At 42.8% G+C, this 25,741-nt stretch overlaps 2 protein-coding genes across 4 annotated transcripts in view; one reads left to right on the top strand and one right to left on the bottom strand.

Moving 5' to 3' along the window:
• CENPP (centromere protein P) overlaps window positions 1–25,741 on the bottom strand; it is a 228,469-nt gene that overhangs the window by 89,958 nt on the left and 112,770 nt on the right. The window lies entirely within an intron of this gene.
• ASPN (asporin) lies at window positions 223–24,121 on the top strand. Of its 2 annotated transcripts, XM_060610303.3 has the most exons (9): window positions 234–639; window positions 914–1,220; window positions 7,542–7,818; window positions 10,807–10,919; window positions 14,729–14,942; window positions 16,051–16,161; window positions 20,338–20,431; window positions 21,072–21,210; window positions 23,329–24,121. In XM_060610303.3, the coding sequence occupies exons 3-9, from the start codon at window positions 7,569–7,571 to the stop codon at window positions 23,524–23,526; spliced, it is 1,119 nt and encodes a 372-aa protein (XP_060466286.1). In that variant the 5' UTR covers window positions 234–639; window positions 914–1,220; window positions 7,542–7,568; the 3' UTR covers window positions 23,527–24,121. The 2 variants fall into 2 exon arrangements, with proteins under 2 accessions (XP_078292247.1, XP_060466286.1); XM_078436121.2 differs by lacking the exon at window positions 7,542–7,818 and having other exon boundaries at window positions 223–639; window positions 1,143–1,220.

Genomic DNA, 25,741 nt, shown 5'->3' with positions numbered 1-25,741 from the left:
CGGGGAGCCGCTGCTCCGGACTCGGGAGAACAAACGCCGTCGTCGGCTTCCCCCCCCCCCCCCCCCCCCCCCCCCGTCCCTGTGCGGCCGCGCGCTTGAGCCACACGCGGCAGACGCCCGCACGTGGGGCCCGCTGCTCACAGACCCCGCGCGCCGGCACGGCCCGGCTGCCTCACGGTCCCAGGAGCCACCTCCCCGGGGGCCGGCGTGGGAGAGCCGGCCCTGCGTGCCCGCGGGGGGCACTGTGCGCGTCCACGTGTCGGGACGCTCCCCGCAGCCGGCCAGCGCCGGGCCCGGTGGCTCTTTCCCGCAGACAGAGACGCGTCCTCCCCGGAAGGAAGAGGCCCTAGCCGCCGTGGGAGCCGGACGCGGTCGCAGGGGGGGGAGAGGTAACGGTGTGCCAACGATGCCGTTCTTCTCAGGGGAGGCTGCCCTCCTGCTGCCACGTGTCCCGGAAGCCGCGTGGTGACGGCTGGTGGGTCCGTGGGTCGGTCTGCGCCGCAGCGCGCCGGGGCCTGGGCCGCGTCGCCCCGTGTCCCTGGGGCAGGGCCGGAAGCTTCCGAGGGAAACCCTGACCGGTAACCCTGATGCGAGGGCTTCGGCCACCAGCAGAGCACAGCAGCCCGGCTCCTTCCTCAGGTATACCTGGACTTGGGGCTGACCCTTCAGTCACGTGGGTACTTTTTCACCCAAGCCGGGAACGATCGTGCTAGTCTATATAGGGTGAGTCTATATAGGGTGATCGTGCTAGTCTATATAGGGTGACCCAAATTTTTAAATTTGGGTCAGTATTCGTTCATTTAAGAATTTCAAAAAGTATATTTTCAGAGCAGGTATTTCTTGAATGACTTTGACTGCACTTTGAATGGCCAGCAGCCATGCATTATTCAACTCTCTTTTTTTTCTTCTTCAGAATCTTCCAGTAGACGTCTAGGGTTTAGCTAGAAGTCTTGGCTCCGGTACAAACAGTGATGGAAAACACATGAGCAGTAACAAGTTTTAATCTCGCCCCTCAGTCCTAACATGGGCTAATGTGTGGAGGCAGCTTACTCCAGTGTCACCCAGGGTGCCGCCACATCAGGCTGCAGCGAGGGCGTCTTTCTTTTGAACGTAACACCTTCTCATCTCTTCTCCTCAAACAGCACCTGAGAGCAGGGGCATTCGGGAGAAGCAGTACACGGTGGGAACTTCTCTCAAGAGGCTGACTCTCTGTTTACGAGGTATGTTTCCAAGTCTTTCTTTCATGGACAGGGTACTATTATTTTGTAGTTGATATAAAGGGTGCGTTAGTGTTATTAGCATAAATGCTTGTACATTAAATGATAAAGTGTATCTGCATAATTCCTTAAAAATCAGCACTTAAATACATACCCTAAAATTACTCTAGCCTTTAAGTTTTATATAGAATGGATTTATTCTCATGTAATTGTGACTTTTACAGTTAAATGAAAACCTGTTATTATGCTTTACCATATGTTTAACATAGCTGATTTTAAATATCATTTAAAGAACTTAGGAAAATAACATTACCTTAAAATAATTAATGATATGAAGTCTGGGGATATCCCAAATACATTAAATGAAACAGTAAATATTAAAACTGTTATTTTCTAAGTGTTTTCAAAATGTATGAATTATTCAAATGTCACACATTTGAATTATTCATATTTTTCCTTGATGAATGTCTTCCTTATTCTTATGTAATGAGATGGCACTGGACAGTTAACATGGAAATCCATAATAATTCCAAGAAAGAATATTTATCAGCAATACTTCAACTAGGTCTATATCCAATATGAGAGATCAGTTTTCTTTTCACAAAACTCCAATCAGAATTTAAAATAAAGATTTCCTTTGTCCCCTCCCAAAGTAAATTTTTAACTGAATCTTAGATTTAAAAAGATTAAACAGAGTACTTGATACTCTGCTTCCTCCTAATCTCAGCAGCACAGCTTCCTCCTTGTTCATGTGCTCAGAGGTGTGGCAGCGACAGCAGTGGACACATGGTGTAGGATTAAGTCACAAAGAAACCCGAGGGGTCTAGATCTCTCTAAAAACAAAGTGCTGTTCTTTTCAATCCCACTAAGAATCACTGAGTTGTTTAAAAAGAAAAAAAAGGAAATACAAAGAAATCATAAGCCCACACACATGTGAAAGCATGTTGATGTTTTTGTTTTCGGTATTTCGCAATACAGTGTGGTGGAAAGGAGTCTTCCGTTACCACTAGCTACTACACTAAAAAAGAAAATCTGGGTACCTGACCTGAGGTTCGAGACAAAATAGATTAACTTTACAAGCACAAGTCTTTAGGCACCGTAAGAGGCAGTAGAAAATAAAGAGGCAGGAGTTCTTTGTTTCTTAAGATGCCCTGAAAAACTGGTGAAGGACAAAAACTGGTATGAAAGGAAAAGAGGCCAGCAACTTCTTTATCAGATGTGATTTATACTTCTACAGTAAAGCCTATTTCTTTAAAGGCAGTGTGGTCTTTAAAAGCGTCAGTTTCCTTCCCAAAAGGTATTGTGGGTAAGTTTCCAAATGCATGTTTGGACGTTCACTTTCAGGGCTGAGCTCTGACTGTACCTGGATTTAGCTTGGATGCCTTCTGTGGACACACGGAGCACGTCCTGTCACATTTACACACTGAAAACTACTACCAGCATTTGTGAGCGGATAGGGACATGTCAGCCAAGGGGGACGGCTGCCAAGCAGACCTTTAAGCATGGGATTTAAAAGCATAGTGGCTTATTTTCCTAATAATAGTGTCAGAGGAAATACCATTTCACTTAGACAAATTTTCCGTTCTAAGTTTGTGGAACATTTAAGTGGAAAATAGGAGTTTATGCAAATTCAGAAAGACACTTCTTAGCTCCATTTCCAGTCCTGAGAACTTGGCCAAACCGCCTGCCCCGTCCTCTCCAAGGAGAGTCTGGTTACTGTCTGGAAGTCACTGTGGGATTCAGGCCTGTGTGGAGGGGCCGAGCAGTGGGAGCAAAGAAAGCCTCCCAGGCCTCTCCTGGCTCCAACGTGCCGTGGTTTATTAATAACAGCAGTAGCACTGAAGTAGTATTCCAGATATTATTCTGATTAGAAGAAACTTGAAACCAAAGTCCAAAGCTTTCCATGAGTAAGAAACTCTGGCAAAACTGGTCTAAACTGGGGAAATACTGAGTCTTCCTAAGAACAAGACACAAACGTCTTAAAAAGTTTTAAAAATAGCACAATCTAATCATTGCCCACACTAATCAAATAAGAGTTTAAGCCTAAATATGAATAAACTCCAGATTTTTAAAATAAGGCAAAGTCACATTATTTTAAATAAGAAATAGTATTCTCTATATTCTTTCTGAATAATAGGGAAAAACACTGCTTGCTATACAGAGTCTGTGGGTAAGAAACTGGTCGGCTAGAATGGGGCAAGGTTTGGGGTCTATAATCACTTGTACTTTACTGTGGCTTTATCACCTCAGATAAAGGAATCACAGAACCAAGGCTTGCCTGACTTCTCTTTCTAAAGAAGGAAACAGGATAAAAGAATGCAAAAAGATCACATTAGTTTTACATGGCTAACAGAAGTCAGAAGTAGCAGAGAGAGAAGAATATGCCAGAAGGCACTTTTGGTCTCAATACAGAGAATTTCCTATGAAGCACAGATGGACAGCAGTGGAGCCGATGCCTCTCGAGGAGTACGTTTCCTGAGTCGTCTCCCTGGAGTCATGCAAGCAGAGAGTGGACACGCTGACCGACCCAGAATGTTCTGGACACGCTAACCGACCCAGAATGTTCTGGGGAAGCTCCAACACAGGGAGGTGGTCCACCCAGATGACATTCCTTGCCTCCACAAGTCTCTTCCCTCACTTGCAGGAGAAGGACCCCAAGGAGGCAGGTACAAGGGGGTGCTGCTCCATCAGCCAGCAGCCAGAAGGCCCACCTCCTCCGAGACAAGGAGAGAGGAAGGGGGAATACTGGCTGATGTGCCTCCTGACCCCCAGGTGGGCTGGTCTGCAGCCCTGATGCCTGGTGTCCTCTTCCCCTTCGCTTGTGCGTGGCCCTCTGAGTCCTCCCAGCTCTGCTCCTCACAGTGCTGTCCCTTAACACCAGTCACACCTGGTCCCTGCCTCCACCTGGCTCCTGGGCTCACCTAGGTCAGGGGGCAGCAGGACTGCAGCAGGAAGCAGCAGGAGTGAAGGGGAGTTGGCCTCAGGAAACCATGGCCTCAAAAGATTTCCCATGTGGACACTGCTGTTTGACTTTTGCTACAGAAGTGGTGGGAAAAGGCAAAAGTATATGGAGGACCAGAGCCTGATATTTAAATAACTTAAAAATTACACCCCCAGAGAGAGTAAAACAATCCTTCACTCAATAGCCCACTCTTTCTCTTACTAGTTTTGCGTATTCTATTTTAATCTTTTTTCCACATGTGCATATTTTACAGATGGTTTTATATTTATTGGTCTCAAACAGTAAACTAAGGATATGAGGAGTAAACAGACTTCTGGTGAAGAATTTTCCTTTACGAATCTGGGGACCACACACCTGGAGATCTCTCCAGAGTGCCAGCCATGGTGCACACAGTTGGCGCTGCCTATTTGCGGTTCAGTTCTGTTTACTGACAGGCATTTATGGTTCAGTGTTTCTATGAATGCCCCTGATATTCTGGCATTGGCTTTTATAACACGCCCATGCTTGGTTGAGAGCAGCAGATTGGGGGCCATGGTTTTATTTTTTAAGGAGGGAAACGAGGGACAGAAGAGCCTCTACTTCACAGATTCTGCATCCTAATACTGTGCCTGGTACACAACAGGTCCCTGATAAAATGCCCACTGAAAAACTGCAGCAACCTCAAACGAAGGCAGAAGATAGGATTGCAAATGGCATTTAACTCAAGAGGGGCAGCTATGGACACAGAAGGCAAAGCTACAACGCAGAGCAATGTTAAAGAGTAAATTGGTACCAGGGACAAGCTTTGGTTTGGCTAAGGACCCACCCAGGGCTGAATGAGCTAGGGAAAGGGAGCTTCAGAAGGTCAACACAAAGCTGGGAACCAAGTATTCAGGAGCCAGGAGCCCCACAGAAGGATAGGGAATCAAAGTTGGGCAGGCAGCTGGAAAGCAGAAATAATGTGCCAGAGACAAAGTGATAGTGGAAATGAAGCCCAGTTGACCTTATCAGGCACCCACGCCAGGATTCCTGGGTGACTGGACACAGAATGGGAACCTGCCTGTCCCTGAGCCAGCTGACAGACGCTGCTGGGCCTCATGCTGCCAGCACAGGGTCCCTGCCCATATGAATCTGACCACACGACCACCCCCTCCCATGCCCCCTCAGTCCAGGCTGTGTGTGTACCCCTTCCTGTGCAGATGTATGTCAGCAGCAATGTGTAGACTGGCTGGAGAAGAGGAGATGACAGTGTGCCTGTAAGGCCACCAGAATGCAGGATGAAAGAGCGTGTTCCCTCATGGGCTGCAGCAGAAAATGCAGACAACAGGCTGGGACATGTGAGCTGTAACTTGGGCCTAATTCTTTCGGAGGCCACAGACGCTCTCTGTGCCTCCCACCCCTCTTAGTTAAGGTGAAGGACGTGTCTAGAGTAAACTGAATTGACCACTTTGTAAGGCAGGGAGGAGGTGGGAGGCCAGGGCTGGCTCTGAAGTGAATTATTAAAATTAAAAGTGTGTATATCCTATCCTTAACGTAATCCAGGGTGGGTTATCACAGAGAAATCTCATGTATCTGGTTAGTGATGTCCAGCTACCCAGTGGACAAGATGTTCATGTTGCCATTTAAATTTCTAAGATTTAAATAATGTTCATTATCAGGTTAATAACTGATGATGGATTTTTTTTTTCACCTTCCTTTGGTGATTAAAAGACATACCACATATAAATGAATATTTTCATTAAGATAATTAATTCATTTCTGATGCCTAAGTCCAAAAGAGCAAGGCCACACAGAGAGGTTAAAGCTGATTTCTGGGTTCTGAGAAACTGGAAGCAGCTGGTGTGACTCAAGGATTTGGGGGACTGGGTCCTCCTGAGGCTGGACCACCTGTGACAGACTCTGGGAGTCCTGTGCAGCTATCACAGGCTGGCTGCACTCCTGGGGACCGGGCTGAGGGATATCCTGGGATGGCCAACACAGCCTCACCAACTGTATGCAGCCAACTGCACACCCCAAGGGAAGACTGCCATTAGTCTGTTTTAGATAATTTCATAATGCTTTCCATTTTTGAAAATTACAAAGAATGGATGCCTCACAAGGATCACACAGTTAAGAAACCATGATATGTAACATGTATGTACATATATGGTATGTAAACATGCCTGTGCGAAAATCTGCCGTAAGAGGACAACAAATCTATTCTCAGAAGGTTCTTATTCATTCCAGTTTTGTGTGGGCTTTAAAAATTACAACTGAAAACAAACAGAACTCCGTGGAAAGACGAGAAAGAGTAAGAAAGTCCGGCCCTCAGATGCTCTGGATCAGGTATTGGACAATGGAACAGACTAGAAGGAAGAAATCCAAGTGACACTGTGGAAACAGTGACCAAGTCTAAGAGTGAGGCTGGCGGCGGGTGGGGATCAGTTCCAGAAGACTTCCAGATGTGATGCCAAGGGGGCACGCGGGCTTTGCTTTGAAAGGGACACAGATATTAAGGCAATGGAAGGATTTGGGGAATAGGGAGTCGGGCATGATGTTTTTGTTTTTAAAAGCATTTATTAGTTTCCTAAGTATAATAGTAGTACTTATTGGCAATTATAAAATTAAAAAAAAAAAAGACACATCAGTCATAGTTCCACCACCCAGGATTATCATCAGTTAGCTATATTTGTGCTAGGTTTTTGTTTGAGTGTTTGTAAGTATACTTTATGCATTGATTTTTTATATTTGCTTTTTTTTGTAATTTCAAAATTACAATTTTCCATATTTTTAAACTTCTTTGCAAATATTTTGTGGGCTCCAAAGTATTTCAGGGAAAACATATACCCTATTTTGATTATTTCCCTCTAACCATTCATATGGTCCTTAACGTTTTTACTATTATATGTAATTTTGTGATGGACATCTTTATGCACATTATTTCCTGAGGGGTGCCTGGAGGACTCAGTTGGTTAAGTAATGGGGTCTTGGTTTCAGCTCAGGTCACGATCTCATGGTTTGTAAGTGGAGCCCTGCGTTGGGCTCTGTGCTGACAGTGCTGAGCCTGCTTGGGATTCTCTCTCTCTCCCCCTCTCTCTCTCTGTCCCTCCCTTGCTTGTTCCCTTTTTTTCTCTCTCCCTCAAAATAAATAAATACTTACTTAAAAAAAAAAAGAATTATTTCCCAAGACTAGATTACAAAAAGTAGAATTAGTAGACAAGAAAAATATTTTTAAAACTTCCAATGCATATTGCCAAACTGCTTTCCAAACACTTTATAAAATTCACTGTCACCCTTGCAACGGGTCTGAGTGCCATTCTGTTGTGTTCTTACTGCTCTGAGAAATGCATGGACACAGGAACCGATTCTGGTTAAACTTTAACTTAGTCTCACTGTCTCCTTAGTCCAAGGCTGACCCCTCACCAGGCGACATGAAGGGGTGTGTGCTCCTAGTGCTCTTGGCTTTGTGCTCCGCCAAGCCCTTATTTCACCCTTCATATGTGACACTGAAGAACATGATGCTGAAGGACATGGAAGACGAAGGGGACAGTGACCTTGATGCGGACAACTCTCTTTTTCCAACAAGAGAGCCAATTAACCCCTTCTTCCCGTTCGATCTGTTCCCAACGTGTCCATTTGGATGCCAGTGCTACTCGAGAGTTGTACACTGCTCTGATCTAGGTAAGAACACACATCAACTTGTTTTCGAGAAAATGTCATTCTGGCAAAATTTAAAGGATAGGGAGAGTTCTCACTGAAATTTCAAAAATTAGCTCACTAATTATAAAGCAATTTTTCATTTAAGATTTTTGAAAATATAACAAACTCAAAGTATATCCACACTTATTTTAAAAATCCAGAAAACCAGAGAAAAGCAATGGGAATTTCATATATAGAACACTTCCTTCTCTTCTCAAATTTGAAACAAATGCTTCCTTTTAATTCCCTTCAGAGAGAATGGATGTCACTGTGGTGTCATTTCAGGATGTCAGCAGATTGATACTGTGCTTTCTAGTAACATTCTACAATGACAAAAAATAAACGGCCTGTCTAGAACAGGTTATAGAGTTTGTGAAATCTCTAATCTAGACATTTTAAAGTCAGTGCTCTATTCTGTTTTGAATGATTTGGGTTTAGAATGGTCTAGAAAAATGGTTGAACCAAATCACTTTCCAAAGTCTTAAAAATGTGTAATTCTCGGAGTACTTTATTTTTTTAATACTTCCAATGAAGATGCTTTCAAATAGAGGCCTGCACTCAGAGCCTGCTCAGGGGGAGGGTGTGATGGGGAATACACATCAGGGGTTACTGTGCTGGGCTATTTCCAGGATGAGGGAAGACTCAGACCTGCCCCATTGCAGGAAGCTAAGGTGTGGCACACGCCTGTCATTCTGGGCCTAGAGGCCCAAGAGGGCCACTTCCAGGGTGTACATGGGCAGCTGGTGCCTCTGAGTGCTTTAGACTCACTTCCCTCTGCCACGGCACTTTTACAATCCACTGCAGAGACTTCAATAAAGTACGCATTTGCGGGACAACGTAAGAGAGGGGAACAAAAAGCATTCACAAAAGAGGAGCTTATGATGGGCTAGCATCACTGGGAAGGTCTTGATGGAATATGCAGGCTAGGAAAAATGGGTTTTAAGTTTATCTCTGGCATTCTGGTGAGGAAGAGATGACTACCTGTAAGCAGGGCCTGAGAACGGCCGACTGGAAGCACACCGGGGAGGGAAGGGCAGCGGGAAGGGAAACAGAAGCCAGGGCAGATGGGGCAAAGAAAGGTCGGGGTTAGGGAACAACAGAATGTGCTGCCATTATTTCTAAACTGCTGTTATTTATAAACTGCGTCCCAGGCAGGACAGGCTCATGTAAGTGGGGCTGGCTCTGGGTTAAGAGTGACCAAGGAGGCACTCACCTTCAGCACAGACAGTCCTCTGGGGCGGCCTCCACACTCGCTCCAGAACAATGTTACCTGCTTCCACGTGAAGACCTGGGAGGAGACGTCACCCAGCTCCGTCCCAGGACAGTGACTGCCATCAAAAAGCTGAGAAAACCCAGTGACCTTCTGACAGCCAGCTGGTGCAAACAGTGTTTTCCTTGCACAGCCTCCTATATATTTAGCTTTGAAAAACCCTGCTAGACAAAATTTACCCAAGAATAACCTGTAATAGTCCGACACAGGTGGTACACACTTCACTCTCCCACGTGACCACGACGATGAAGAGGGTCTTTCTCCCTCAGAAAATCAGTTTCTGTTTAGAGCTCCCAGTTTCACCAGGGGTGGGCTGAGCGAGGCCATCCCAGTCCACATTACCTGGTGCTTTCGGCAGAGCCACCACCGCTTTCCTCCAAGACTTTCTATTTCATTTCCTTAGACCCAAATCGTCTCCTAACAAAACCGCTACCTCGCTAACCTACCAAGTTACCCCCTTTGCCTCTTCCTGTCTATGGTCAAACTGAGTGTGAGTCATCACTGTCAACCATGGAGGGGAAAGTACTGAGGGCTACAGGGGGCAGTGCTGACACTCTCAGTGTTTGGATACTGAGCCCTTGCTCTTCAGGAGCAAGGATGGCTCCCCCAAAAGCATACTGACAGCTGTAACTCCCTGTAAGATGCATAAAAAAGATGAACTGAAGGATGAACAGCAAGTGTAGTAAAATGTTGATGGTAGAGAGAGTATGGGTTTTCACTGTAAAATTCTTGCAACTTCTCTGTATGTTTGAACATTTTGACGGTAAATGCTGGGGAAAACCAAGAAGGCCCCATGTTCATCAAGCATAACTGCCATATGGCCTGTCTGACAACAAGCAGGGGTGGGCAGGTTCAGCCATCCAGGGAAAGCAAGAAAAGAAAGGAAGAAATGCATTGCGTCAGCTCTTATAATTTCCTGCTCTTCTTTGTTTTTTAATTCAAGAGGGGGAAAAAACACTGAAGTCTTTTACTGAGTACGTACACAAGGAGACAGTGCAGCTGTGCCTTATCTGAGAGGACAGAAAGAAGGCTATTGTCGCACCGGCTGAGAAGCGCAGGCTGACAGGCACCCAGGGAGCCTCTGGCCAGAGCAATGGCTGGGAGAGACCCAGTGCTGAGGGGGGAGAGTTTCCGGAAAGGTCTATCACACACCCAGGCATCAACAGTGAGATACAGATGAGAAAGTTTGTGTAAATCAAATAATTTACAACTGAGTAGAGGAGTTCATTATTAAAGGAAATACATGTAACATTTTTATAATGCCCATGAAAATAATATAATTTATTTTCTAAGCACAACTTTCCACATGTTGAGGCTTCTTAAAATGATGAAAACCCACAGGTTACAATTCTGCACCACAAGCGCCTGAGAACTGGCACAGAGTGTGAATACTTCTCAGCCAAGTGCCTGGGCAGGAGCTGCCCCTCAGTGGTGGTCACCCCTTGCAGTCATGGGGGCACACCCTCATGTGCCTCCACTTCACATCTCCTTGTGCAGATGAGCAGAGGCAGCTAGACCCAGCTAGAAACCTTGCAAAAATAAGTAAGTGACTTGAAAAGGTCTTCAGGACTTTTCAAAGAGCAATGTTATTGCTATCTGTTTCTTACTGGTAATCATGGATTTTAACCTGCATTGGTGTCAAATTAGAAAACTCCTCTTTAGCATACAGTATGTGTGTAACATGTTTGTTTATTTCTCAGGTTTGTCCTCCGTCCCAAGCAACATTCCATTTGATACTCAGATGGTTGACCTTCAAAACAATAAAATTAAGGAAATCAAAGAAAATGATTTTAAAGGACTCACCTCACTTTATGTAAGAACATATATTCATATTTAAGCGAAAATCTATTGCTACTAGAAGGATGACTTGTATTTTGTTTTGTGTCAACAAGTCTTACTTTTCTGTGTGTGAAGAATGACAGAATCCCTGTTACTCAGCAGTGTCTCGTGAGAAATTATAGATTTAGTTAATAATTCAATTCAAGTGAAGCTAACTGAAGCAGCGGCCCGGGGAAAGGTGATGAGGTAAGACTACAAATAAATGGTCCTACAGGGCTCATGATCTATTCAGGTAATCACAGTCACTGTGCATGAAAATGAGTAAGAAGATGATGATGATGACGATTTACAGGAACGCAATTAGCATACAGTATGAGGAAATGCGTCCCTAAGCTGCTGACTTACTGGAAGACACCATAAGTCTGAGAGCAGCACATGCAATATATCTAATAGCTAACTGATTAATATATATTTGTATGGCTTTTCTTCTAGAACTTTAAAAATGAAAACTAATTTTTCCTTACAATATTTGTTAATATTTTAATTTTCTAAGATTTAGAGGATTCTTATTTTTGTGTTTAATACTTAGAGCCTTTAGATTGTAGCAAGTAAAATTTCTAATCTAATTTGGAATTTGGTGTGGGAAGAGCCTGATTCCACACTGTCACAGCCATGGGGGTGTCCTCTCTTCTCCTCAGCACGGAGTTAGGGTGGGGGCCCCTTTTCCGCACCAGGCTGTGGGGGCAAGCCAATATGAACTAGTGCTGCCTTCAAGGCCACGTGTGTACATTCTCATGCTGTGCTAGAGGAAAGAAATGCAAGGCCTGTCACCTGTAGGGCAGTATCCCACTAAAAGGGGAAGGTAGAGATACCACGGCCACATCATTCTCTTGCGGCCACCCACGTAGGCCTATTCTCCTCCTGTCCTCTTGGAGGCCACCCTGCCTTCTCGTCACATTTGGGTCAGTGCATGGACCCTGATGACCCGTCCTAGTAGGCAGTGGAAGGGGACCAGCTGAGTCCCAGCACAGTTGCTGTCAGCTGGATGAGTGAGGACATGGAAGCCGGCCATGTTCTAGGCACCACGAGGAACATTCCTCCTTCCTTAGGCTCTCTCTCAATCCTCAAGCCACGCCTGCCTGGCGAGGAGGGGCACCCTGAGGGGGGCCAGGCCAGCCTCCCGGCAAAGACACGCCTCTCCGTGCTGCCAGGTGTGGGCTCTCGGGGCCGTGACTGCTCCCCTCCCTTCCAAGGGTGCTGTGCAGACAGCTTAGATTCAGCTCCGTATATAATAAAGTTTTCATAAAAAAAAAAAAAGAATGATTGGAAGAGCATGTATTTATCTTATAACTGAGGCCTCACTAAAATATGAGAACAGCCCCACCAAGAATCTGTCTAGTCTACCCCACCACCTTCTGACCACAGGAACTCATGGAGAATGGCAAGGCCATTACTAACTCTCAGAAGTTGGAAATACAGCCTATGAATGCTTCTACCCCTTCTTCAACTTTATATTGAGCTACACAACCACAAGAATAATTAATGTCCTATTTTTTCAACTTTATTTATTTAGAGATTGAGAGAGAGAGAGAGAGAGAGAGAAAGAGCAAGCAAGGTAGGGGCAGAGAGAAAGAGAGAGAGGGAGAGAAAATCCCAAGCAGGCTCTGCACTGTCAGCATAAAGCCTGAGGCGGGGCTTCATCCCATGAACCACGAAATCATGACCTGAGCCAAAGTCGGATGCTCAACTGACTAAGCGAGCCACCCAGGTGTCCCAATGTCCTATTTAATACCAAAATCATAAACAGTTTAAATTTAATTTGTCATAGAACTTTGTGGCATTTTAGGAGTATCCCAGGGACTCAGCCCACTTGTACTCCCATTATTCACTGGGAAAGGAGAGTCTGAAAGGTGTCAGGAGCTGTGTTAGGCCTCAATTTCTGTCTGGTCAGTTTTATGTGGCACTGTGTCTGGAGTCAGGCAGGCCTGGGCTCAAACGTTGGCCCCAGCAGAAGAAGCAGGCACTGGGACAGTGGCTCGCCTGGCTAAGCATGGCCTTCCTGTGCTGTGAAAGGGCTGTAATAACGATATGGAAGTCAGAGAGGCTATTTAGAGGGATGAATGCATGTCAGGTGCTCAGCACACAGCTATTAACTGGGCTGCCAACAGCCCAGTGCTTCCAGACTGGCTCAATGTAAAAGCACTTCTTAGGACACACACTTTATACCTGTATTATAGGCATGCTGCATATTTTAAGACATTTAATTATAATATCAACTCATATGGTACCTACCCTTAAAGAGAACCAAAATGCTTTCTCAGATATTCTGCAAATTCTGTGTGTTTTAGCTGCCTGCTTGGCTTTCTGGTTCTTACCCAAGGCCAGTCCAGCAGCAGAAAGAGGGTGAGATCATTGCATGCATGTCCAGCCCTCTGCCAGCTAGCTATTACAGCCTCATTTACCACGAGGACTCACTGTCCAGCTTCTCAAAGGCTCTCCTTTTCTTGTCTCCTGTCCTTACATATAACCATACTACGTGGGGCTCTGGGACCTTCGTGTGTAAGCCAGCACTGAAGGCACAGTGTAGCTGGAGACACTCTGCCAGTCCACCCTGCTGGGGTGGCCTCTGTGGCCCCAGGTAAACACCCACTCCGCTCTGCACCCCTCACTCCACCTTCCTGGTGGCTCTGAAGATGCATGTCCCAGCAGGAGGCTGCCCTCAAGCCCACACACGCTCCCGCTGGGACCCCTGGCAGTGGGGGCCTACGGCAAGTGCCCACCGGAGCAGACAGTACTCACCAGGTCGCTGCCCCGCCCTGCCCTACACCCTAGTGTTACCAAAGGAAGGAGAACAAACTTAACTGGCGGCACACAGGAAAACATACGTGTTACCACGTGGTAACAAAATGCAATTTCTTCTCCTCCCAGGGTTAATCTAACTTCTGGTGAGGTATGTAACAGATGGTGTATCTGAAAAAAGGGTAAGGAAAGGACCTACAGGAAACAACAATAAAGGGGAGTTTAGCTGCCAAAGTCTTTGTATTTCTGCTATGGAAGGAGCACAACATAAGTAACACCAGGAAGGCATATTAAGTCAGTGTAGAAACACCAGGAAGGTGGGTGTGGACCGGGCTTGGTTACAGCAGTCGTCAGCACAACCACCCTACAGCTGCCCTCTGAAGGAAGCAGGGGGATGGAAGGTCACAGGGAACAGAGCCCCAGCCACTGCCATGCCCCTGGGAATGGCGAGTAGTTCCCGCACCCAGCACCCCTGGGGCAGCAGCCAGGCGCCCTCCACACTCAAGAGGGGGCTCTGTCGCTCCCTGGGCTTGCAGCCTCTGAGGCACAGAGAAGGGCTGAAGCATCTCTCAGGACACATTAGGGTCTCCCCAGTATCTGAGATATGCCAAATGCTGGGGACATTCTGCAGGACTTTGCTCCTACAGGTCTCCAGTCTGGGAAAAATGGTTAACGTCAGAAAACGTAAAAGAAATAAGGTTTTAAAAGTAGATAAAATCATACAAAAACGCATTTGGTGTGACAGAATAGAATTTTAGATACAATACCATCGATCACTTCCATGCAGGGAAATGGTGGGAGGCGGGCTAACTGTATTAACACATCACCTGCTGAAAGACAAACTAAAGCCTCAAAATCACTCTGTTCTAACACAGTAGTAAATATTTTCTTTAGCTTAGATTGGGCTGGGGGAATTGTTTACATAGTTAATAAAGTATATGAATGATCTAATTCATATCGGTTTCCATGAACACACTGATCACTGCAGAATTGGTAAATCAAATCCACTTCACAATATGGTGTAACTCTTTATGCTTTACCTAGGCTTTGATTCTGAACAACAATAAGCTAACAAAGATCCACCCAAAAGCCTTTCTAACTACAAAGAAGTTGAGAAGGCTGTACCTGTCCCACAATCAACTAAGCGAAATACCATTTAATCTTCCCAAATCGCTAGCAGAACTCAGAATTCATGATAATAAAGTTAAGAAAATACAAAAGGAGACATTCAAAGGAATGAATACTTTACATGTTCTAGGTAAGTTTATGCAAATGAATGGGACATTTTGGAATTATAAGCAATATGCAAATGTAGAGATCTTTACCATTATCAATAATTTTAAGACTGGTAATTTCTGAAATCAGTTTTTTAAAATCTGATAATCTTTATCTAGATAAGCCATTTACAAATCAAAGTATAACACACAATTCATATCATGTAAAGAAACCTGCCTTTTGTAACACATGCTCTCAGGAATCCCCTTTGAAGCACCTAGTATGGTTTCAGTTTTCTGACTGCACCCTAACTGGTAAAAATCTATTCCTCAAATTTAACTTAAAGGTAGTATTTTAAAAAAATAAGAAAGTTACTCCTACACCAAAAAAAGGTAGTATTTTTAATGTACTGTATAAACTACTCAAATGCAATGCACAAAACTAATTCGGTGATTATTGGAATGTACATCTAATTTATATCATCTGCTTTAAGACTGCTAAGCTAAGGGCTTTTTTGTTGTACATCATAAGCTCCACCCTATCCTACCTCTAACACCCACGGTCTAACCCCACCACCACCCTCCACAATATTCATTCAGAGTTCACAATCAATATTCTCATTTATTCACATATTCAGTTCAGTCAGATGGCTGGCACTTACCAAATAGCCCCACTTACTGGCATCTCCTCAAAATTATATTTGTTTATCAAGTAACAATTTCTAATTGACTTATAATTTTAAAAGCTTAGGTGACAAATGCATACTGGAAAACACAAATGTTTTAAATTATATGAAGGATTTTTTTTTTTCTAATGTAATATTAACAAAATATGCTCGTGGTGAGAACAGAGTGATAACAAGTCACGGACTTAGTAATTCAAAGCAAAATTCTATTATATACTAAATCTATCTTAGTATTAATCTACTATAATATAAGCATATTGCTATTTCAGGCTATATAATACAAAGCAGTCTTTCTCTGAGAGGAACAGAAAGGGAACAGACAGACACAGAAACAAACACCTTGAGTGAGGCAGGGTAAAGGATGAAGTTCACACTTCTCAGAATGTTCTTGGGATGTCCGTCTCTGCACTGTGCTCTCCTTCATACGCAATGAATGCACGCTAAATTATGTCATTTGCCCCCACAGAAATGAGTGCAAACCCTCTCGATAATAATGGGATTGAACCGGGGGCATTTGAAGGAGTGACAGTATTCCATATCAGAATCGCAGAAGCAAAACTGACCTCAATTCCTAAAGGTTTGTATTTATTTAAGATAAAGTACTTTTAAAACACTGTCATTTCTAAATGGCCATCAAAGGTACTGATATAAGCTGTATGCAACGTCAAAACCACACTGCAGTCAGAACCCTCGTTACCTGCGTATTTGGTCAGGGTAGGATGGAATTTACTGTTTTCTCACACACACAAAGAGCCATATGTGCTTCCCCCTGCCCCCCACCCCCAACCAGTGTAAAACCAGAATCTTTTGTTTCCCCAGTGAGAACAAACATGAAGAAGTAATGAACTTTTCATTTTCCTTCTCGTCCCTGACATTTACTCATCTGTACCTGTCATTCTGTGAAGTACCTGCTAGGGGTGGGCGTTCTCTAGAGAAGAAGGTTGGGGAAGATGCTTGGGGCCGGAGACCCCTCCCAGCCATGCAGCAGTAATACGGGGTGCAGCCTTCAGGCCAGATTGGGGCAGATGCTGGCTCTGGCAGGGGTATGTATGCACCCTGTACCCCATTCCTCACTAGGGTGCTGTGCAGATTAACGGGCCAGTGAACAGAGAGGTCAGAGGGTGGTGTGAGGCACCGGGCGAATGCCCTGTCCTGACATAACCCTTTCGCCAGAATGGGCACCTTGTCCTTTACCACGTGGCCTGAAGCCAGCGCCTCAAAGTGAGATGCATCTAGAGCCTGCTAGTGCTTCCCTGCAAGCTCCCAGTCTGGCAATAACCTGGACAAGTTCGCCTTTCTCAGGACTCCTGCTCAGAGTCCATTCCTTGTCTCTGACAAGGGTGCCCGCTCTCACTTATGATGACTGCCTGAATCAGAAAGATCAGTACCTAAGATCAACACTACAGTTTCCTTTCAAACAGCTCTGTCCTTCAGTGTCCACAGTAAAAGCAGCCACTTCATAACCTGTTTCTACTGCACACCTGACTCAGAAGATTAACAAAACGAACATCAACTGTTAAGTTAAAAACACAGCAAAGCTGTTTTTATGAATCAAGTGGTGATCTTTCACAAAGGAGAAAAATCATAAAGTAAAAGTGGAAAGACAATTTTTTTATATAGGAAAAATCAGTTTAATTCAGAACGACACAATTTAAAAAACCACCTTAGCTGGCTTTCGGTAAGGTGGCTGTTTTTCAACATGAAACCTAAAATGTTTTATTTACCTTCTCATCTTTAAAACACCAACAAAAATACATGCCACTTGACAAGTTAAATACAGAAATGCCTTGTACGTGCTAAAAGCAGACACAGTCGAGGGGCAGGTGGAGAGCAGGACAGGAGGGCCGCGGAGGAGAGAGAAGGCTGCTGTCCCCCAGAGCTGCGCTCCCCAGAAGCTTCTCCTAGGCCGCAGTATCTGGACAGCAATTCTCTTCAGATGTTGGTGTATCTTAAAAATGAAGGTTTAACTTCTCACAGTGCTTTCAAGATTCTTCCAAAGCCTTAAGGAACATATTACATCTCTAGAAATTTAAATTGGAATTAAATCTCTCATCTTATAGAACTACTCTTTCAAGATATCTATGACATTCAAAAACCAGATAAATTTTTTTTTTCATAATTTATTTGCTAACGTGTTAAGGCTGACTGCTGAAATGTAATTCAATCATAACTACCCACCCCTGCCCACCCCGCCCTGTGGCAGGATGAAGTTAGGCAGAGGTCCAAAGGGTCCTTACCAGACCTGACAAATTGACATAAGGAGAGTGAAACATATTCTCCTCTCAGTTCACTTGGAAAATTCGGCTACATAATACCACTGCATGGAAGGGGAAGACAGCTGTTTGCACACTGGGTAGGAATTGCAGTATACCTGCACAAAAGCATGCCAGTGCTGTGCACAGTCACTGAGCTACGCCCCCAAATTCATACATCGCTCATTTACCCAGTAGAGGCTATACTGTTCTCTTTGGTTATCCACTTTCTCCATGCTCTAGGAAAGGGAATAGTCCCCTCAAGTTCTACAAACCCTGTTCCAGAAAGTTTCCCTGACTGCTCAGCATGAACAGATTTCTCTCTTTGACTTGCTACCGCATATTCTAGAATAGGCCGGAACACTCTATGGTACCTTTTTAGTGATTTCTATATGTATGATGGATTTGCTCAGTAAGTACATAAAATCTCTGAAGACAGAACCTCCCCCCTCTTTTTTTTTTTTTTTTTAACATATTGGAGTAGTCATTCCATGAATATAATTAAGCTCAACTAATTAGAATTCAAGAAATTAGAACCCTCTTCAGTTTAGAATTGTTTTCCTGCCCTCTAGTTTTATTAATTTTAAAAACCAAAATAGACTCTGGAATCAACATAAATTCAGCCAGGAAGAATACTGATATTTATAAGGATATTTCAATTACTGTCAACAGTCTACCACTAATAAAGGAAGGAAATGTTTCAGTAAGAGTTGAAAAAAAGAACGCCTTCCTTAGCTAGCTAAGTAGAGCCTATGGTTAACAAATAATACTTTATATATAGAAGCCTAATACAATGAAGTGTGATTTAATTTTCTGGCTATCTTTTTCGCTCCAGTCTCTGTTAATCTGGGGAGGGCTGGGGTCCGAACACGCAGGGGTGAGAAGAGAAGGTGCCCACATTCATTCACAGAGTACCTGGCATGTGCCAGGTTACACTGGAGATGTTCCTCCTAATTTATGCAGAAACTACTACTAATAGAAGAGAATAAATACTTCAATGGATCTAAATCCATGTGTTCATAAAGATACGAAGAAAAATTTCACTGGTCACCACTGGGCATCACACCAATTTATTACTTAAAAGAAGAAAGCATTTATGCTGTCTTTTCTGTAAAAACTGTATTACAAAGTGACTAAATAATTGACGAAGGAAAATTCTTTAGAGAAGAATCCTACCTAATAAATGCATTAAGCATGACAAAGTCAGAAAATCACCATTTTCCCATTCTTAATGAAATAATGGACCTTGTAGAAAGGGCTGATCTACTGATTCTAATCGGTCTCTAGATTAACCATCAGCTCATGAGAAATAGGGGCTAAACGACTAAGACAAATGCTATGTGGAAGCCATCAGTCTAATACACAAGTGAGCATCTCAAACAACTCATTATCTGAAAGAAATCCATGCAGGATGGGGAAAAAGGAGGAAGTATGTACTTAATATTAGAAGAAATTTTAAGAGATGGGAGAAACAAATGCATTCTGTAAACTTACATTTGGATCCTGACTTGAACAAATCAACTGTGAAACACCGTATATGAGATCATTCGGGAAAGCAACATTCAGTGATTGTAAAGAGCCGCTCTAATTCTGTCAGCTGTGACACGGATGAGACAGCCATGTGGAAACAAGAGGACCTTGTCAGTTAGAGACATCTGGTGAAATGTCACCTTACAGGTGAAATGACATTATATATGGAATTTGATTTTATCAACCTTTTTTTTTTTTTTTTTTTTTATTTTTGGGACAGAGAGAGACAGAGCATGAACGGGGGAGGGGCAGAGAGAGAGGGAGACACAGAATCGGAAACAGGCTCCAGGCTCCGAGCCATCAGCCCAGAGCCTGACGCGGGGCTCGAACTCACGGACCGCGAGATCGTGACCTGGCTGAAGTCGGACGCTTAACCGACTGCGCCACCCAGGCGCCCCTGGAATTTGATTTTAAATACTCCAGCTAAAAAGATGTGCCTGGGTGGCTCAGTCAGCTAAGCGTCCAACTTCGGCTCAGGTCATGATCTCATGGTTTGTGAGTTTGAGCCTTGCGTCGGGCTCTGTGCCGACAGCTCAGAGCCTGGAGACCTTCAGCTTTTGTATCTCTCTCTCTCTGTCCTTCCCCTGCTCATGCTCTTTCTCTCTCAAAAATAAACATTAAAAAAATTTTTTTTAAATCTTAAATACTCTAGCAAAAAAACAAGTAAATGAAGAAAAACAAATCAATAAAGGCAGCCAATGACAAATAGCTAATGTGGTAGATGAAAATATCTTGGAAAAATGGAGATAATTGTTCATGTTGGACAGCAGTGTGTTGGCTCCTAAAACTAGCTTCTATTTTTGTGTATACTTGAAATTCTCCATAATAAATAGTTAAAACAAAACAAAACAAAAAAGCAGATCTCTAAAAGACTGCCAAAGTCTACAATGTGAAACTTAACAAGTAAATAAATAATAAATGGGGCTTGGTTTTGCCTGACCTAACATGCCTATTACTTTTCTTATCTCTAGAACTTCCATCAACTTTACTGGAGCTTCATTTAGACTATAATAAAATTTCAACCGTGGAACTCGAGGATTTTAAACGATACAAAGACCTACAAAGGTAAAAGCTCTCTAAATCCCAACTCAGAAGTGGTAGTGATATGATGGAGATACTAGCGAGACCCCTTGGAGACCCCTTGAAGGGCCCTAATCAAGTCTGTCATTGTCGTGAAGGGAAAACCAAGAGGGAAACCAAGTGGAAGGAGAAGAATACTTCTCAAATGTCCCTGTTGTTAATGCAGGTTAGATAAAGACTTCGGTGACCGTGGAAAACACCGACAGCTGTTACACCCTGAAACGGGTTATTAAATGAAACCAGGAAGTACCTTTCTCTGAACACACATGCAAATAGGTCAGGTGTATGCTTTCCACTCAGTTGTGGTGTGTTCAGCTGTCACAAGATCTGCTTAAGAGTTGATACAGTTGGGGCGCCCAGGTGGCTCGGTCGGTTAAGCATCCGACTTCAGCTCAGGTCATGATCTCACGGTTCATGGGTTCCGGCCCCATGTCGGGCTCTGTGCTGACAGCTCAGAGCCTGGAGCCTGCTTCAGATTCTCTCTCCCTCTCTCTCTCTCTCTGCACCTTACCCACTCACGCTGTATCTCTCTCTCTCTCTCTCTCTCTCTCAAAAATAAATACTTGTTTAAAAAAATAAAAAAATAAAAAAATAAAAGAGTTGATGCACTTTATGCCATTTTTAGGCTGGGCCTAGGAAACAACAGAATCACTGACATTGAAAATGGAAGTCTTGCTAACATACCACGAGTGAGAGAAATACACTTGGAAAACAACAAACTAAAAAAAATCCCTTCAGGATTACAGGAGTTGAAATATCTCCAGGTAAAACGTTCCACTGCTGTTTTGTAGATACTAGTACTTTCCTTTGTTTCTGCGAAACATGTGAGGACCTGAGGCAAAGACGAAACCAGAAGTAAGGGTAGCGCACATGCAAAGACGGTCCAGTTGCCTGAGGTGTCCTAAGACAGGGCTTCTAAGGAGATGTTAGCTAAAATATCGTCAGGTGCCATTTCCACCTGCAGTCTCTCCTGCCTCTGAAGCCACCATGGTGAAGTTACTGGCCTGGCTACTTTCAGGTCTCAGGGGCGGCAGGGGATGCTTATGTAAAGGCAGGACTGGTCACCAGGAATCCAAGGAGGATCACATATCTTTTCATTCTGGAAACATTTCACAAAGAGCATAGAGACAAGGTCCCGGGTATTTTCATTTATCAAGTGTTAGATTAGCAATGTGTATGATTAAAAAAATGCAGGCCACAATACATAATCAAAAGTCAGTATCTGGAGCGTCATGGGTTCACATTTCTTCTTCTTCATTGTTAGAAACTTTTTTGTTCTAATCTGACAAGTCTTGACTAGGTGGGAGGGGGCCCAAGAATCCTTGGAGTATCTGATAAAATTTTAGATCATTCCAAGAACAAAAAATGAAGACAATATTTTGTACATGCTTTTAGGAGTTTCACAGATCCCCCTGATTCTCATCTACGGTCTTCCCATCAAGAATCCCTACTTAATCCCTTCTGACCTCAGTCCACTTTTCTCGTGTGCCTTCCTCGATACACAACATCCTCATCTTCCAAGAAGCAAAACACATTGAGAAAAAAATGGGCCTTGAGTCACTGCTGCTTCTAGATTTCTTCCCGATTTATCTTTAAAGAAGTTTTGTTCACTACACTCCATTGAGATAAAAGCCATCAAAATGGATGTGGTTAGAGACAGGTGTTCATCTCAAGGTTGACTTTTACTCTGAGTTTTTCAAATGCTGTATTTAAATGTCTAACCAGTGAGTACAACCTGAGTCTTTTCCTTTCTCAAGTTATCCCCAATTTGCGTTCTTTATTCCACCAGAATTTACTCTGATTCCAGCTTCTGTCTGCTTTTAAACCTACCTATACTCTTGCTAGCATTTTTTTTTTTTTAATGAATAGAATTAGAACACAAAAAACAGAATTATAAAGAAGAACACAAGTCAGAAGGGTACAATTCAGCCAACGTTCACAAAGCAAACACGTCCATTTCCAGCACTGTTTCTCATTCCCAGTGAGGTCAATGCTGCAGAAATCTGTACCTTGCACTGACCCTGAGCTGCTGGGAAACATGCATGAACCACACAAAGCACCTGTCACAACATCCCAAGACAGACAGAGGGCACAGGGGGCTCCAACACCAAACTTAAAGCTTTTAACAATGTCTCAAGTGCTCATGACTGGCTCAGATCAGTCTCACCAAAATGTAAAGGCAAATGTAACGACAGCCAGAACCACTACCTTAGCTGTGGCTAAAAAGGCTTCTACTTTTTCATATGCCAACATACTGTCAGTAGAATGCTTTTACTTCTCAGAAATCTCAGCTCCCAAAAATACCAAGGAAGAATTTAAAGGGCTATTAAAGGGAATGCAGAGAAGTTCCTATACTGTCCATTCTTTCTGAATAATAATTTAAAGATTCAAATGTTGATGCTGTATACAGATATGTATACGAGCTGTCGACAGACATTATTTTTCTATAAAACAACTTACAAAAAGAGCAGCTCTACACTTCTCTGCCTTGATCACAGAGAATGCTAGCTAACAATTCATAGTCACATTGCAGGCCTAACCGTAGGAGAATTCTATTCTTCTGCTCATCTAATACTTCTTATGCAAACCCAGAGTTGTAAATATGGCACTGCAGCGCACATGCACCGCTATGTGCCGAAGGGCGGGGGTGGGGGTGGGGCGTTCGTGCTCTGGGCCACGGCAGGCAGCCTCCAAACTGTGTTGATACAATAAGTATTTAACAGGCATAAACAGACAAGTACATATATTTTGATGAAATACAGTCAAATCAGTATAAAATAAATGGACAAATAAAGCCATGAACAAATGTGGACTATAAAAAGAACGTTTTCTTTTTACATTTATTATGTACTTTTAATCCATTCTTTCTCCTACTGCCACAGATCATCTTTCTTCACTCTAATTCAATTACAAAAGTGGGAGTGAATGACTTCTGCCCAACAGTACCGAAGATGAAGAAATCTTTATACAGTGCGATAAGTCTGTTCAACAACCCGGTGAGGTACTGGGAAGTGCAGCCCGCGGCTTTTCGCTGTGTTGCAGGCAGAATGAGCGTGCAGCTCGGGAACTTCAGAAAGTAGTAATGAGTAATATCCATTTAATATAAAATTTAGAAATTAATACATTTGGAATACTTGAACTCTGTTAAAAATGGTGGTATTATGCAAATCAGCAAAAATCTATTCCTACATGGTAAGTCCCCTGACTTACTTTACGACAAAAAATTTCAACAGAATTTTGCAAAACTATTGCTCCATGAGGATCAAGAAAAACAAGCACGTACTGCAGTTTCCTTCTGTACACAAATGATTCTGCATAAATCTCATGCTTGAACATTCTTTTCTCAGTAACAAAAAAATAATACAATCAGTATTTAACACTTTGTTATCAAGTGCATTTTAAAAAGAACCGTACTGTAAATGGAATGCTTGACTTAGCAAAATCTGTGCTCTTTCATTTGCTGTTAGCAAACCAAAATTGACAAGAATGGCTTCATGGAGAGCACATTATACTATTCTTAAACTTTCTTTAATAACTTGGGTGGTACTGTAATGTTTCTATTAATGCTGAAGTATGGTTTTATATAATCTTATTCAAATTCCCATATTTTAGAGGCTTACTGTCTATATGTTTAAACTAACTCCTTATAATAAAGCCTTCAGTGTTTATTATCAACTTGACAGATGCTATTCATAACATCTGGTTTCAGACTACAGCACATGCTTTTTAAAATTAATGATTATTACCGCATTATAAAACCTCTACGAAAAAGCAAAGTGTTTACATAAATCTGTAATTCACATTGTTTATTATCTCAGTTATTATAAGCTTTCAACAATATGTCAATTATTGCGTTATATGACAATGTCACCTTGTATGTAAGGAGTACTTTCAAGATGTCCCTTCTAAGACCTCAGTTGGAAGAGCCTAGATGGGTACTGTCCATTCTATAAAAACTGTCTACTCAAATATGACAAACTGAACAACTCTGAAAACCCAGCTGGTATAAATGAACAGGCAGAATAGTAAACAAAACACAAAGGAACTAAAAGCTCTGCATAAAAGAATCCTTTATCTATTTTTTATTCACATTCAACATAGGCAAAACTAGAAAATAAAAAAAATTAAAATATTGGCTTGAAGTAAAATATTTGTGCTTTGGTTTAATTTTTCTCCTCCTGCCCAGTAACATAAACTATTTTTCAGAAAACTCTAATTTATATATGACACTTTTGGCACAGTATTAATGCTTTTTCATAGTAACATTACTGAAATACTCTAAATTATGCCTGTTATGAAAGATAATGCTTTATCTTAAATCACCCCCAAAACTAGATTTTAAGTAATTTTGAGGGTAGCAGAAAAATATTACATGTATGTAAGATGGGGTGGAGGGTTTGAAAATCCAGGTCAGGAATGGGTAAATAGGTCTTGTTTTTCCTAGTGAGGGTCTCCAACTTTGGCACTGCTGGCATCCTGGGCTGGACTGTACTGGTAGGGGGTGGGGGGTGTGGAAAGTCTCTCCCCAGGAGACGCCAGTGTCAAATTGCAGCTGGTTGAGAATAATGCTTTATAGGAAATTTACGTAATTTCTAAACTCTGACCCAAGTTTGGAAACCTAAAGCAAACAGTTAGTTTTGTTTATAAAGCTGTAGGGATAAGATCCAAGTGTGATTAAGATAATAAAAGTTAACCACCAGTAGTGACATAACAGGATGAGCCCAGGAATACAGAGTTTGAGTTGGAAGAACAAACCCAGAAATCCAGCTCCATTTATAGCTCTGGCAAGTCAATATCTCTTTGAGCCAGTCTCCTCATCTGCAAAGGGCAGTGGTGACAATACTGATCAGTTATGTTGCCATGAGATTGAATGACAAAATGTATGTGAATTTTCAAGGAATGAGAAAAAATAATACTAAAATTTGTATGGAACCACAGAAGACCATGAATAGCCAAAGTAATCTTGAGAAAGAAAAAAGCTGCATGTACCACAACACCAGATTTCAAGGTAAACTACACAAAGCTGTAGTGATCAAAATAGTATGGTTCTAGCACAAAACTCATAGATCAATAGAACAGAATAGAGAGCTCAGAAATAAACCCATATTTATATGTCAATCAGTCTACTACAAAGGAGGCAAGAATATACAATGGGGAAAAGACAGTCTCTTCGATAAATGGTACCGGTACCGGGAAAACTGAACAGCAACGTGCAAAAGAAAGAATCTGGACCAGTTTGTTACACCATACACAAAAGTAAACTCAAAATAGATTAAAGACCTAAATGTCAGACCC

The sequence above is a fragment of the Panthera onca genome, chromosome D4, assembly GCF_046562875.1.
Source record: "Panthera onca isolate mPanOnc1 chromosome D4, mPanOnc1 haplotype 2, whole genome shotgun sequence".
Lineage (NCBI taxonomy): Eukaryota > Metazoa > Chordata > Mammalia > Carnivora > Felidae > Panthera > Panthera onca.
This window is presented reverse-complemented; position numbering and strand designations above follow the sequence as displayed.